This window comes from Micropterus salmoides, unplaced genomic scaffold (assembly GCF_014851395.1).
Source record: "Micropterus salmoides isolate LMB-PRFRI ecotype aquatic unplaced genomic scaffold, ASM1485139v1 Ms_hic_scaffold_3, whole genome shotgun sequence".
Classification (NCBI taxonomy): domain Eukaryota; kingdom Metazoa; phylum Chordata; class Actinopteri; order Centrarchiformes; family Centrarchidae; genus Micropterus; species Micropterus salmoides.
Window position 1 is genome coordinate 28,857,662 of NW_024042261.1, and position 12,316 is coordinate 28,869,977.

Genomic DNA, 12,316 nt, shown 5'->3' on the forward strand with positions numbered 1-12,316 from the left:
CACAGACACTACAGGTTTACATTTAAAGCCAGAATAGTTGTATCACTTACATAATACAGTAAAGAAAAATTCACGTTACTGTCATGTTGAAATATGAAGAGACTGCTAAGGGAAAAGGAAATGTATTTATATATAATTTATTGGAGTACATTTGAGGAAGATAGGCTTCCACCCTCTGGCATAAGGGAAACAAAGTACTGCATACGTTGATTGATATATATACAAATGAAGACAATCTAACTTGCTGAAACCCTAATATTTTTGAGGAAGTGGAAGCCATTTTGCCCACATGCCCAAATAATTCTCCCAGTTTCCCATTAATCCACACAGTATTACCACATTAACACAGTATGAACCTAGTTTATCTGTTCTGGAAGATGCATTTGAACAGCTGTAGAGAGGTGTTTTCTGGTGAAGGGCATATGGGCTCAGGTACACAGAAAACACACGGAGGAAAGAGGTGGAATCATTATTCACTTAAATAATTGTGAGATAAACATAGCTACTACTACTAACTTAATTGTTACTTAATAAGTGTAATACAAACAATGAAATGCTGAAAAACCTGGTTGGCACTCAACACGCTTCTTAAAGAGGAGACCTTGTTAGCTGATCTCCCAATATCCATTGCATCTTTATTAACTCTTCAGAAACTCAGCGGTCTTCGGTCATTAAGGTTACAATAGGTGATGGAGGGTTGTTAAATACATATCCACTGGGCTACCATTCTTGACACAGAATGATTGACTGTGATATTTTTTACACCAACTATCTTTGCCTGTTTTTGTTTAAGATTATTTAAGTTTAAAAGGAATTTTTTGTTTTATCCACCAAAATTATATCCTGGCAGTGTGCAAAATCGTAACATTATTTAGACTGTCTAGGGATATACAATTTAGAAGTTAACTAAGTAAATTACAATAATCAGAAAATTTAAAAAGTTTTGCTGATAGACATTTTAAAGTTTCTCAGGTGGGTGGGGTCGCACTCATGTCTAAAGTCATGACCTCAGTGTTTTTAAAATCCAGGCTATCGCCCTGCTGACCAGTATTTATCGTGTGATAAATGAGAATAAGTGACATCATCTTATGATGAAAATAAAAGCAGATATACCTATGATTAACCCATTGCTGGTTTACCAAAATCATAAGGCGCAGCAGTATTCAATTGATTAGTCTTGACTTTGACCATGTGTTGGGTAAGTTACTCAGAAATTGTAATATATTACTAGTTACTTATTACTCCTTAAAAAAGTAATACTACTACTTTACTTATTACTGGGTGATAAAAGTAACTAGTTACGTTACTAGTTACCTTACTATATTTCCAGTGTTTCCCACAGAATGACTAGTAGTAACACTTACTGTAATATTATTACAGTAACGCGTTACTGAAGGCGTTACTAATAACGTGTTACTGCCCAACACTGACTATGACAAAGTCTATTCTGATGCAAGAGCAATAAGTATTCATCTTATCTTCATTAAAAGGATGACAAGCATGAATAAATACACAGTTATACTCAATTCTTTAACAGTCACAACTGACAAAATCTTCTTCACTACACTGAAGGAGTTAAAAAAGTAATGGCTTTAACTAATCGGCACCTGTAAATATGATTTGGCAGCTGCAGGAATCTCAAGTTCACAACTTTTTTAACAATCAAATTTATTCAGTGCAGTAGTTCAAAATAGGATTTTTTGTGAGTATTTGGGAGGTTTGCTGTTTATGTGGAGGAACATTTTAGCTGATTCTTAGAACAATCAATCATGCTTTTTTGATAGCTATAGATAAAAGTGGGTGGGATCACGCTGTCTGAACTCAAGACCTCATTGTTTTTAAAAGTTTTCATCATGAGATAAACTAATTATTTATCATGAGATCAATGAGAGTAAGTGATGTCAACTTGTGATGAAAATAAAAGCATTGCTACGATTAAGATTACTTACAGCCACAGCCAGTGCTAGTAATGCCAGAAGAAAATATGATTTTTTGTGACTATATGGGAAGTTTGCTGATTATGTGGACTTGGTTTTTGATTCTGAATAATAAATCTGTCGCTTAGTGTAAGTACCCTAGCACATCTCTCTCTCTCTCTCTCTCTCTCTCTCTCTCTCTCTCTCTCTCTCTCTCTCTCTTTCATTCACTCTCTCGCTCTTCATTGTGATTCGCCTCTCTCCCTCCTTTATTTGCTGTGGGACTCCCCCTCCTCCTCTCCTCTGCGCCTCAAAAGCGCGATCCATAGTGCGAAGGCTTCCTTTTCTCCGTTTTTCCTACAGGATGGCATTCTTCAAATATCTTCGCTCTGTTAAGAATGAGCTTATCCTATTCTCAGCTCCGTTTCTTCTTCTTCCACTGCCTTTAGTGATCGGAACATCGGTATGTAACAGATTTGGATAAAACACTAGATTAATTTAAATTAAACTTTACCACACTGTTAAAGTGGAGAAATTCAGCAGCTATTGGTGATTTTGCCATGAAAAAGTAATGGATCTAAAGTTGTGGAACCATAAAGGTTACTGCACTCAGAATTTTTTTAAGTGTATTTTTTTAAGATAGTTTTTTTTTTTTTTTTTTTTAAAAAGCTAGTTTAATTAGGAACATTTCACATCTTGTGCATGTAGTTTTTAACACAGGACTGAACTAAATTCAGCGCGCCGAAGATTTTTTGGCTAACATTTTGTTAAAATGAATGAGTCTGATGGATACTGGTTCTCTACTGCACCTGTTGATGGGACTCACAAGTGCGCAGCGCACTTGGAGCAAAATGCATGTGAATTGTCCAGTAATGCCTGAGGCTGGAGCGCTCTGAAGACTTGTTATTTTAACTCCTTTCTGTTAACATGTAGGGTCATGTCCAGCGTGGGAACACAGAGTCAAAGGGCTAGGCAGGCGTTACCCCTACATGTGACATTACAGACATGCACACAGGCATGTAAGCATGTTATGATAAACTGCAATGCAAAGCAGCCATGAACAAAGACATAGTGTAGAGGAGGGTAACAAAGTATGAGGACTGAAACTTTAGGATAATTTGGTTGCTTGCAAAAACTGAATACAAAGGTTTTTAGCAATCTAAAAGCAATCAAGGCTTGAAGGTCTTAATTAGGCAGGTAATGCAATAAAACATGACAAATTAATATTTATGTAATATTAATATTTATGTATAATAATGTAAGGTTGGTTATAGAGCTCATAAGTATGAGAACTGCTGGTACAATCAGGTGACCAGAAACAAAAGAACAGTATGCACACTTATCTTCACCCTTTGAACCATCATAACATCTTAATGATATATACTCAGATCTCAGAAGCTGATTTTCACAGATGGTGCCTTTCCAGATGGGACCTTGAGCTCTAAACAAGGTCTTTGTGTTTGTGTGCATTTGCCAGTATGTTTTTAACATGTTTTTTTGTTTGTTCATTGTTCCATTTTTTACAGGAGGCAGAATGTGCCTATGTGATAGTCCTGATGGCTGTTTTCTGGTGCACAGAGGTTCTACCACTGGCTGTAACAGCTCTGCTCCCAGCTCTCCTTTTCCCCCTGTTTGGCATCATGAAATCCAAGGACGTAAGTAAAATAACTGCAGCAGTGTGTAGAATTTTCCCCAACAGGGACGAATTGCTGTTCACACACGTTACTCTGTGTGACCCTGCTGTCTCAGGTGTGTATGCAGTACCTGAAGGACACAAACCTGTTGTTTGTGGGGGGACTGCTGGTTGCAGTAGCAGTGGAGCACTGGAATCTGCACAAGCGCATCGCCTTGAGGGTGCTGCTCTTTGTTGGTGTGCGTCCAGCACTGTGAGTGGCTCAGATGCACACCCCCAGATTCTCTGTTTGACTTGTGATCTTTAAGACTTATGTTTCCAAAGAATATCTAATCATCTATGATATCATCAAAAACACCTGATATAGATAAGGAAACCATGTTCAAGCTTTTCATTGCTATAATAAAAGTCTGTCTTTCTTCCTCTTTATTGTTGAATGTTGTAAAACACTCAAGCCTCCCTCATCCAATCCAGGCCACTAACAGTGTTTATGTTTTTTGTTGTTCCTGACAGTTTGATGTTGGGTTTCATGGGTGTGACAGCCTTCTTGTCCATGTGGATCAGTAACACGGCTACCACAGCAATGATGGTGCCTATTGTCCAAGCAGTGCTGGATCAGCTCAACAAAAGCGAGGCAGAGATACCTCAGATCCTCAGCTCAGAGGAGCAGGTCCAGACAACAGACACGGAAAGCAAACAGCCTCCGCAGACAGAGAAACAGAGTGAGGGACAAGGTGAGTCATCTTCAAGTCTGTTTGGCAAGAAAAAGTACTGAAGACAATGTACAGCATCACACAAACTTTCTACTCATCAAACTGTGTTGCTAGTAGCTCTTTCATTCCTTTCTCTCTGTTTGAAGGCCCAGTAGTGGTGACTTTCTTAGATGTTGCAGTGGAGGCTGCCATGCATAAACAGGCAGCAGAAAGGCAGAGAATGTGTAAAGGGATGACCCTGTGTGTTTGTTACGCTGCCAGCATCGGCGGCACCGCCACACTGACAGGAACCGGCCCCAATCTGGTGCTCAAGGGCCAGATGAACCAGTGAGTGTTTTCTCAAAGCCCTGTTTTGTTATGTTGTATTACTTTCATTGTTGTTCCACAAAATATTATATGTTATTTGTTGTTTACTCCAGACTCTTTCCTCAAAACGGAGATGTGATTAACTTTGCCTCCTGGTTCGGCTTTGCCTTTCCTAACATGATCCTCATGCTCACACTGGCCTGGCTTTGGCTGCAGTTTGTCTTCATGGGATTCAAGTGAGTTTGGTGATGGTTAAAGCCTAATCATAGTGACAGAGACTTGAATCAACATCAAGAAACCTTTACCGCAGCAGGAGTGTGATTGAGCGTAGAGGTGACACAAAGATTTTTCCTGTGTGATCCCTCTAGCTTTAAGAAGACGTGGGGCTGTGGGGCTGTGAAGACAGAGAAGGACATCGCTGCCTATAATGTGATCCGAGAGCAACATCGCCTGCTGGGGCCCATGTCCTTTGGAGAGATAAATGTCCTGGGTCTCTTCATTCTGCTGGTGGTGCTGTGGTTCACAAGGGACCCAGGTTTTGTTAACGGCTGGGCGACAGATATCTTCAACTCCAAAGCAGAGTTTGTCAAAATTTTTCTATTTCCAATTCTTTGAATTTTTTGCTTTGAAGAAATTTTAATTCCCTCTTCACTCCACTTCTCAGGTATGTGACAGATGCCACAGTTGCAATCTTCATTGCCATCCTTCTCTTTGTTTTACCCTCCAAACCCCCACATTTCTGTTCATGGAGGACTCAAAGATTTGACACAGGTGAGGCACCGTTCTGGAAGAATATAGATTACATGTCATACATTCATATGCAAGTTTTAAGAGGGGGAGACAGTGCAATGTTTCAATACTGACACTGAATTTATTGGATCTGTAGCACCCCATCAAACTGTTTGCCCAACTCCACCTCTGCTCACCTGGAAAATAGCCCAAAAGAAGTTACCATGGGGCATTGTGCTTCTCCTTGGAGGAGGTTTTGCTCTGGCCAAAGGCAGTGAAGTAAGTGACAGTGACAGTCATAATGTTAATGGGAAACTGGGCCAAGAGCTTACACACAATATGGACAATAAGAATAATAATGTCTCTGGAGCAGGAAGTGTGGTGGTGGCTTCATGGTTGGCTGTGTTCAAAGTTGCTAAATATTTTCATGAAATTCAACCCTCGTTTTATAGTATTTATGGTAGATAGTTTTCTCTGCTATCAGAGTGGTTTATGTTACTGCAATGCAAACCAAACATTTCAAATTGCTGCCAGTTCAAATTCTCCACTGAATGTGTTACTTTTGTTTAATTTATTTCGCAGTTTTATGCTGCAAATACCCCTGAGTTACATTTCAAAGGATACTGTATATGGCGCACAAACCTTAATTAGAGTATACTCACAGTAAATGAGCAAATGTTAACTTATCTGTTTAAATTAATACTGTGTACATTTCCAGAAAAGACTTTAATCCATTATTATTATGTTGTGTGTTTCTCTGTAGGAATCAGGACTCTCAAAATGGATAGGAGATCAAATGACTCCTCTGCAAAATATTCCTCCCTGGGCAATTGCTATCATCTTATGCCTGTTGATTGCTACCTTCACAGAGTGCACCAGTAATGTGGCCACTGCGACGCTCTTCCTACCTGTCTTAGCCTCAATGGTAAGTTCTAAGAGAGAGAGAGTGAAATGTTTTTAACAAAAAAAGCAGAGGCAGGATCTCAGACTGCAGGTGACAGACAGTTATGTTTGGCAGTGGTTCAGTGAGGTGAAGTGCTACATAGTGTAATTTAATTTGAACCGATTTTCCCCAATTGGAGTTCAGCATTGAAACTACTCCCAGTGAGAGCCGGCCTATTTTCCCTTGTTTTGTTACCCAGTTGGTCATTCAGGCTGAATATGTTTGGTCCCCTTCCCCGGGCCCCTCCTCCCATTAATAACATGCCAAACACACCAATTCAGCCAGTGCCTTGTAATGCCCACCCCACTGCGGCTGAAGAATGGCATTACTGTGCCGGCTAGTCAAGCACTCGAGAGAAAAAGCTGGGTTGTGAAGGACAGTGCCAAGAAGAGGCATTCAAATAGATATTTATGGAAGGCAAAGCCCAGCGGGCACACAAGGGCATCCAATCGTTGTGTGAAAATAGAGATAAAATGAAAGAAGAGAAAGAGAAGGCCATCTGATCAGTTACATAGCTGAAAGTGGGGAGATGACACACACTGTGGCTTGTGGTATGTCACTTTGTGTCATCCAGTCAAGTGAATCTTTTAGCATTTAATTTAAACAAAACACATCAGACAAGACAAAACATTGTCAACGTAGTGACCTGATATATAGCCTGTACTTTAAAGAAGAATATAAAGTTTAAATCTTTCACCCTCTGTTTATTTTAAGAACCAGAAATTACTGTGCACTTGTAAGCTACTGTGGGATATGTAATTCAGAAGCAGATTCCAGAGTAATGTTTTCTGCATCATAGAGGTCTGCCATTATCGCTACATATGTAGTGCTTTTCTATTTTAGATATCGTGATTCAGCACCAAGCTTGCAGGAATTACATCTTAATTACACCCACTTAATGAGAGTTTCCACTCCTCACAGAATTGCACACATTTCACTCTGAGTTATGAGTCAGTGATTACGGTTGCAGAAAAATAGCCACATGGTTTAGTGGAGGTTTTTGTTATCAAGGCTATGTTCATCCCTGTCTCAGACTGCTGAATCTTTCTGTGTGATGATTGCAGTCTCAGTCCATTGGAATCAATCCACTGTACGTCATGGTGCCTTGTACTCTGAGTGCCTCTTTTGCCTTCATGCTGCCTGTTGCTACGCCTCCAAACGCTATTGTCTTCTCTTATGGGTACCTCAAGGTTGCTGACATGGTGAGTATGGCAGTTGTGTTTGTTCATTAAATTAAATGTTGAACATGCAAAGTTGTCACCATAGTTGCCACTGTTACACTCTAAGGATAGCTGAACTTATGTGTTCATTGTCACTTGCAGTTGCGACCTGATGTGGAATATTTTGACATTTTGGGAAATGCACTTATTTGCTTTCTTGCTGAGGGTCAGATGTAGCATGGCTAGCTAAAAACAGTTAGTTAGTGTGGCAGCGCATACAATGATCTCAGAACTCCCCGGGGGACTCCAGTTCTTTCAGCCATTTCCGCCTGGTCCCTCTCCTTTTCCTCTCATGTCTGTATGTTTATAAAACCGATTCATAAACCCTGAGATAAGGAAATTTTCACTCAATCTTAAACTATTTAAGCTTGCTTCAACACATCTTCTGATGTAGAATTTGACTCTAATCGCGCCTTTCTGTTGACATTGTATGCAGTCGCATCACCTCTAAATCTCACTTCGTTTTCTGCCTAAATACACCTTTTGGTATGATATGAAGCTACTGCCAGCAGCTTAACCTAGTATGAAGACTGGAAACAAGGGAAACAGGTAGCCTAGCTCAGTCCAAAAAAAACTAAATCTGCCTACCAGCACCTCTAAAGCTCAAAAATCAATATGTTTGTGTGTAACCCAAGCATATACACAGGGAAATAGGGGATTGGACCCACAATGCAGACACCAAGATGGAGCAGGTACAGTTCAGAGTGTTTTTAACAGATCCACAGAGAAAAAATGTACAACAATGGCGAGGCAGTTCAAAGACCAGAAGGCAAAACTAATCTATAGTCCAGAAACATAGGAAAAGCATAAATCCAAGCAATGACGGCACACAAAAATCCACAAATATCCAAAGGCGGGCACAGAGACGCTTGACAGTTTCCCAGGGACAAGCCAACAGCACATAATGAAGAGACAGAAACTTAAGTAAACAAGAGGACAGGGACAAACGAGGCACAGGTGGAGACACTTAGACAATGAGCATAGACAGTAAGCAAAGTTCAGAGTTCTAAGCTAACCAGCTGCTGGTCGTACCCTCATAATTAATGAAAAGACACAAGAGTGGTATCGGTCTTCTTATCTAATGCTCTGCAAGTAAGTGAATAAGCGTATTTCCCAAAATGTTGAACCTTTGCTTTAATATCACTACTTACTCTTATTCTCCATCAGGCCAGGACAGGAATAATCATGAACATCATTGGCATCCTTTGCATTACACTGGCCATCAACAGCTGGGGCAAGGCCATGTTTGACCTGGACTCCTTCCCTTCCTGGGCCAACGTTACTGGGGTGTGAGCCTAATTCGGTCATAGGAGATAATCCACGAACACCCTGCTCTCCCTATACACAGGTGCAAAACATACACCCCGGGTCAGAGCGACAGCATGAGACCACACGGTGGACTGCATGCGTCCGATTGCTGCTAGAACACAAGCCTTTCATTGCTTGTTTTCGATGACACCTGAGTCTTGCTTGTGAAAGAAAGAGGTGATGAATATGATTGGGAATTACAGAAGAGTGGTTGAATTTTGTTTTTTACACTGTATCACATTGTATTACAATTTAAAGAAAAAATGTATGCTTATAAAACACTATCACAGTAATCATCTACTCAGTCAGCATTTATAACTGCAAATAGAGACTTTATAATCCTTCTAAGCAGCCAATTCAAAAAACACCATTGGAGTGCACTCTTTTTTATAAAAACACATCAAATGAAGGGCTATGCAAAAGGTGTAAGTTATTAGAAATTTTTTATATAGTCACATGTAGCTGCATCTTAATAGCAATAAGCCATGCAGTATAACATAAGAACTTAACCTTACCCAAGTATTGCACTTACACACAATTTTGAAGTACTTGTACTTTACTTAGGAATTTACATTTTATGCTGCTTCTGCTTTTACTTCATGTATTTCAAAGGAAAATCTTGTCATATTGTTCTGTATACTTTTTGTACTACATTTCTCTGACAGCTGTGGTTACTAGTTACTTTATTAGGATAATATGAAATTATATATTAAAATACTTAACTGCATATACATTAGCTCTATCTCAACCAGACAGAAAATTTAAATTCTATACATTTAGTAATAATAATCCAATAATATCACATATAATTTAACACTGACAAGGGCAATTCAGCTGCTTAATGAGTACTTTTACTATTGGTAATTTTTTTTTGTCAAAATATACTTTCATCTAAGTCAAATATTAAATAAATATCAACTATTTTTACACTGTGGTGTTGCTAAAAATACTTGAGAAAAATAAATACTTCTTCCACCAAGTCAAGTATCAAGTACTAAATATTTTTCAAGCACATCTCTCTGAATACATTTACAGTAAAGGAACAGGGCTGTAGGTTAGGTTTGCCATTTTGGTATTTTTAGAAAATGGGCTAAAACGTACAGTATAGCAGAGACTACAAATAAACATGTACTTTTGTCTCTTTGAATCCAAATTGACCTCTGCATTGACCTATTAAGGGTTTGTTATAGTACCAGCATCATTCAACTTTTAAATGTAAAAGAAATCTATATGTGCCTTGTACAAACATACTAAGTGATTGAACTGAAAACCGATTTTCAATATTTGTATCAATATTTTGTGCTGATATTGTGAAATATCTCACTGCAATAATGAAGTATGCCTGAATTGCAATAATAATAATAAATACATAATAAAGTGTTATTTATGAACCAATGTGCATCTAGGAAATGATGTATAAAGTATCTTAAATTGCCAATGGGCTAAAGTAAACACTGTTTCATTAGCCTGTTACAAACTATAAAAATAAAAGACTTGAGTTTTAATGTTTCTTTCTTGTTTTATTGCCTCTACATACAGTGGTAACTCTGATAGAACAACTATACCTACAACTACTGTACAGACTAAATCATTTATTTTCCATACGCAGTGTTATTTAACAAACATGGCATGTCAGTTGTTCAAGTGATGCATGCAATATTTTTTTATTCTTGTTTGTGGTCTAAAATTGAAGAATAGGTAGCTAGGATAGACAAGTAAGAGGCTTAAATAAAGCAGGTGGAAAGAAAACTGTTAGCTGTAAAAACAGAGTTGTCATACAAAGCAAAATCATCCCACTTTCATCGTCAGCTGGCTCTTTCTCTACTTCGCATGACAATTGCCTGTTTTTAAAGTGCACACGTGTTTCTCTTCCTCTTGCTTAATGACCTCTTGTCTCGTGCATAAAGCTAATATAATCCTGTAAACACAGTGTGGAAAGCCACAATAATCCTGGACCGAAAGGCCACACCTATGTATGTAGGCAAAAGCTGTGTGTCATTGTCCTTTGCAGAGACTTTGCGCAAGTCAAGGGTCAAGGCAGTCATATTGTCCAGCATTGTTTTGCATCATAAACATTATAAACTCAAAGAAGACATTTCTCATGTCTCCATTTAAAGACCCCATAGCGCAACCTTACAAGTATCCACATGAGTATCTTTCACAATGCCATCACCAAGACTGTATTTACAGCAAGTGAAAAAGATCTTCATCAAACATATCACTCATACATATATGGCAGTAAACAGCACAAAAAAACATAATGATGTCGCGTGACAGAGGAAAACATGTTACACTGCAACAAAGGTAGCGGTGAGAAATCAAAGTTCTAACCTCACTTCTGTTGGACAATTAAAATGTTGGTTGGGTGCATAGAGTGGTCCGGATCACTATGATCTTGTGTGCCACTGGCTAAAAAACGTTATGTAATTACAGTGCCTTTCTCTCCCTTTTCTGCCTCTCAGCCACCCACTCATTATCCAATTGAAACACATCCTTATGTATCCTAGCCTCCATTATTGGCTATATATACATGCTTTCAGCTTTCAGTAGGAAATTGAACCTGCAAGTTGCTTTGCTGGGTTTTCATGCGACTGACTACACACAAGAAACTTCTGTTGAATCCAACCCAGTTTCTAGTAACTCATTTTAAACTTGACCTTCTGGTTGTTGAATAAGCAAGTAGAAAGATTTATAAATGACTAACAAACAATTATACTGTCATGTGGAATTCAAGACAACTTTCCAGGCACAAAAGAGGCAAAAAGTCTATTTGGTGTCTTATCCAAATGTTGCATTTCAGAGTATTTTGTGAATGGGAAGGCTTTTTAAAGACACATAGGCCTGTATCAGTTACACATGAGGACAATTTACAGCCTGTCTGATAACAATCAATCCTTCCTGGCACATAAAGACTTGTATTGTGTGTAGAGATGGTTTCAGTTAGCAATCTGAGTATCCAATTAAGCTGTGGACAAGAGTCAGGCCAAAATCTGAAAGATCCAGGAGAGGACAGAAGGACTTGCTTTGCAGTCTTTTGACCAAAGTGCATTCAAACTGGCCAGGCTAAACTAATAGTGCCTTTATAATAATTTTCTTGGTCAGATTATATGTTAATGGATACACTTTTACTACCCCAATATCTGCAATATAAAAATTTTAACAGCACTGTGGGTGGTAGATCAAGTCAGGTCAAGTATTTATATAGTCCAACACTCAATTCAAATGACGAAACATAAGAGGATGGATCCAGAAGGACCGGTGAGCAGCTTCAGGTGTCACACTCCCACTCCTCTCCACTACAGAGACCTTAACATGACCTTTATACAATGTACAATTCCAGGCCATTTTCTGGGTAGCTCATTGATCTGGCCATGTGAATCAAATCATGTTCATGCAAATCATTCAGTGACCATTTCAAGACCCTTTGCAAAGTCGCTTCATGTTTACCGGTTTACTGTGTCTATTATGGGATTCTACTTCTTGCCATGAAATGCACCCAGAACCCTTCACCTTAGGGAACATTCCCCTTATAGACACTTGTTTTGCGT

The 12,316-nt window shown here is 38.9% G+C and overlaps 1 protein-coding gene across 1 annotated transcript; it reads left to right on the plus strand.

Moving 5' to 3' along the window:
* The first annotated feature begins 2,237 nt into the window (after window positions 1-2,237).
* Window positions 2,238-8,937, plus strand: LOC119882298 (solute carrier family 13 member 5-like). The gene is made up of 12 exons (XM_038692298.1): window positions 2,238-2,379; window positions 3,443-3,571; window positions 3,666-3,802; window positions 4,063-4,283; window positions 4,409-4,589; window positions 4,682-4,804; window positions 4,937-5,149; window positions 5,233-5,339; window positions 5,455-5,576; window positions 6,061-6,222; window positions 7,305-7,442; window positions 8,628-8,937. The coding sequence occupies exons 1-12, from the start codon at window positions 2,281-2,283 to the stop codon at window positions 8,751-8,753; spliced, it is 1,758 nt and encodes a 585-aa protein (XP_038548226.1). The 5' UTR covers window positions 2,238-2,280; the 3' UTR covers window positions 8,754-8,937.
* Window positions 8,938-12,316: the final 3,379 nt, after the last annotated feature.

Coding starts and splice junctions, on each gene's coding strand:
- LOC119882298 (XM_038692298.1), top strand. CDS start 2,281: ATGGCATTCTTCAAATATCTTCGCTCTGTTAAGAATGAGCTTATCCTA. Junction 4,590..4,681: donor CTCAAGGGCCAGATGAACCA/GTGAGTGTTTTC, acceptor TGTTTACTCCAG/ACTCTTTCCTCAAAACGGAG. Junction 5,340..5,454: donor GACTCAAAGATTTGACACAG/GTGAGGCACCGT, acceptor TTGGATCTGTAG/CACCCCATCAAACTGTTTGC.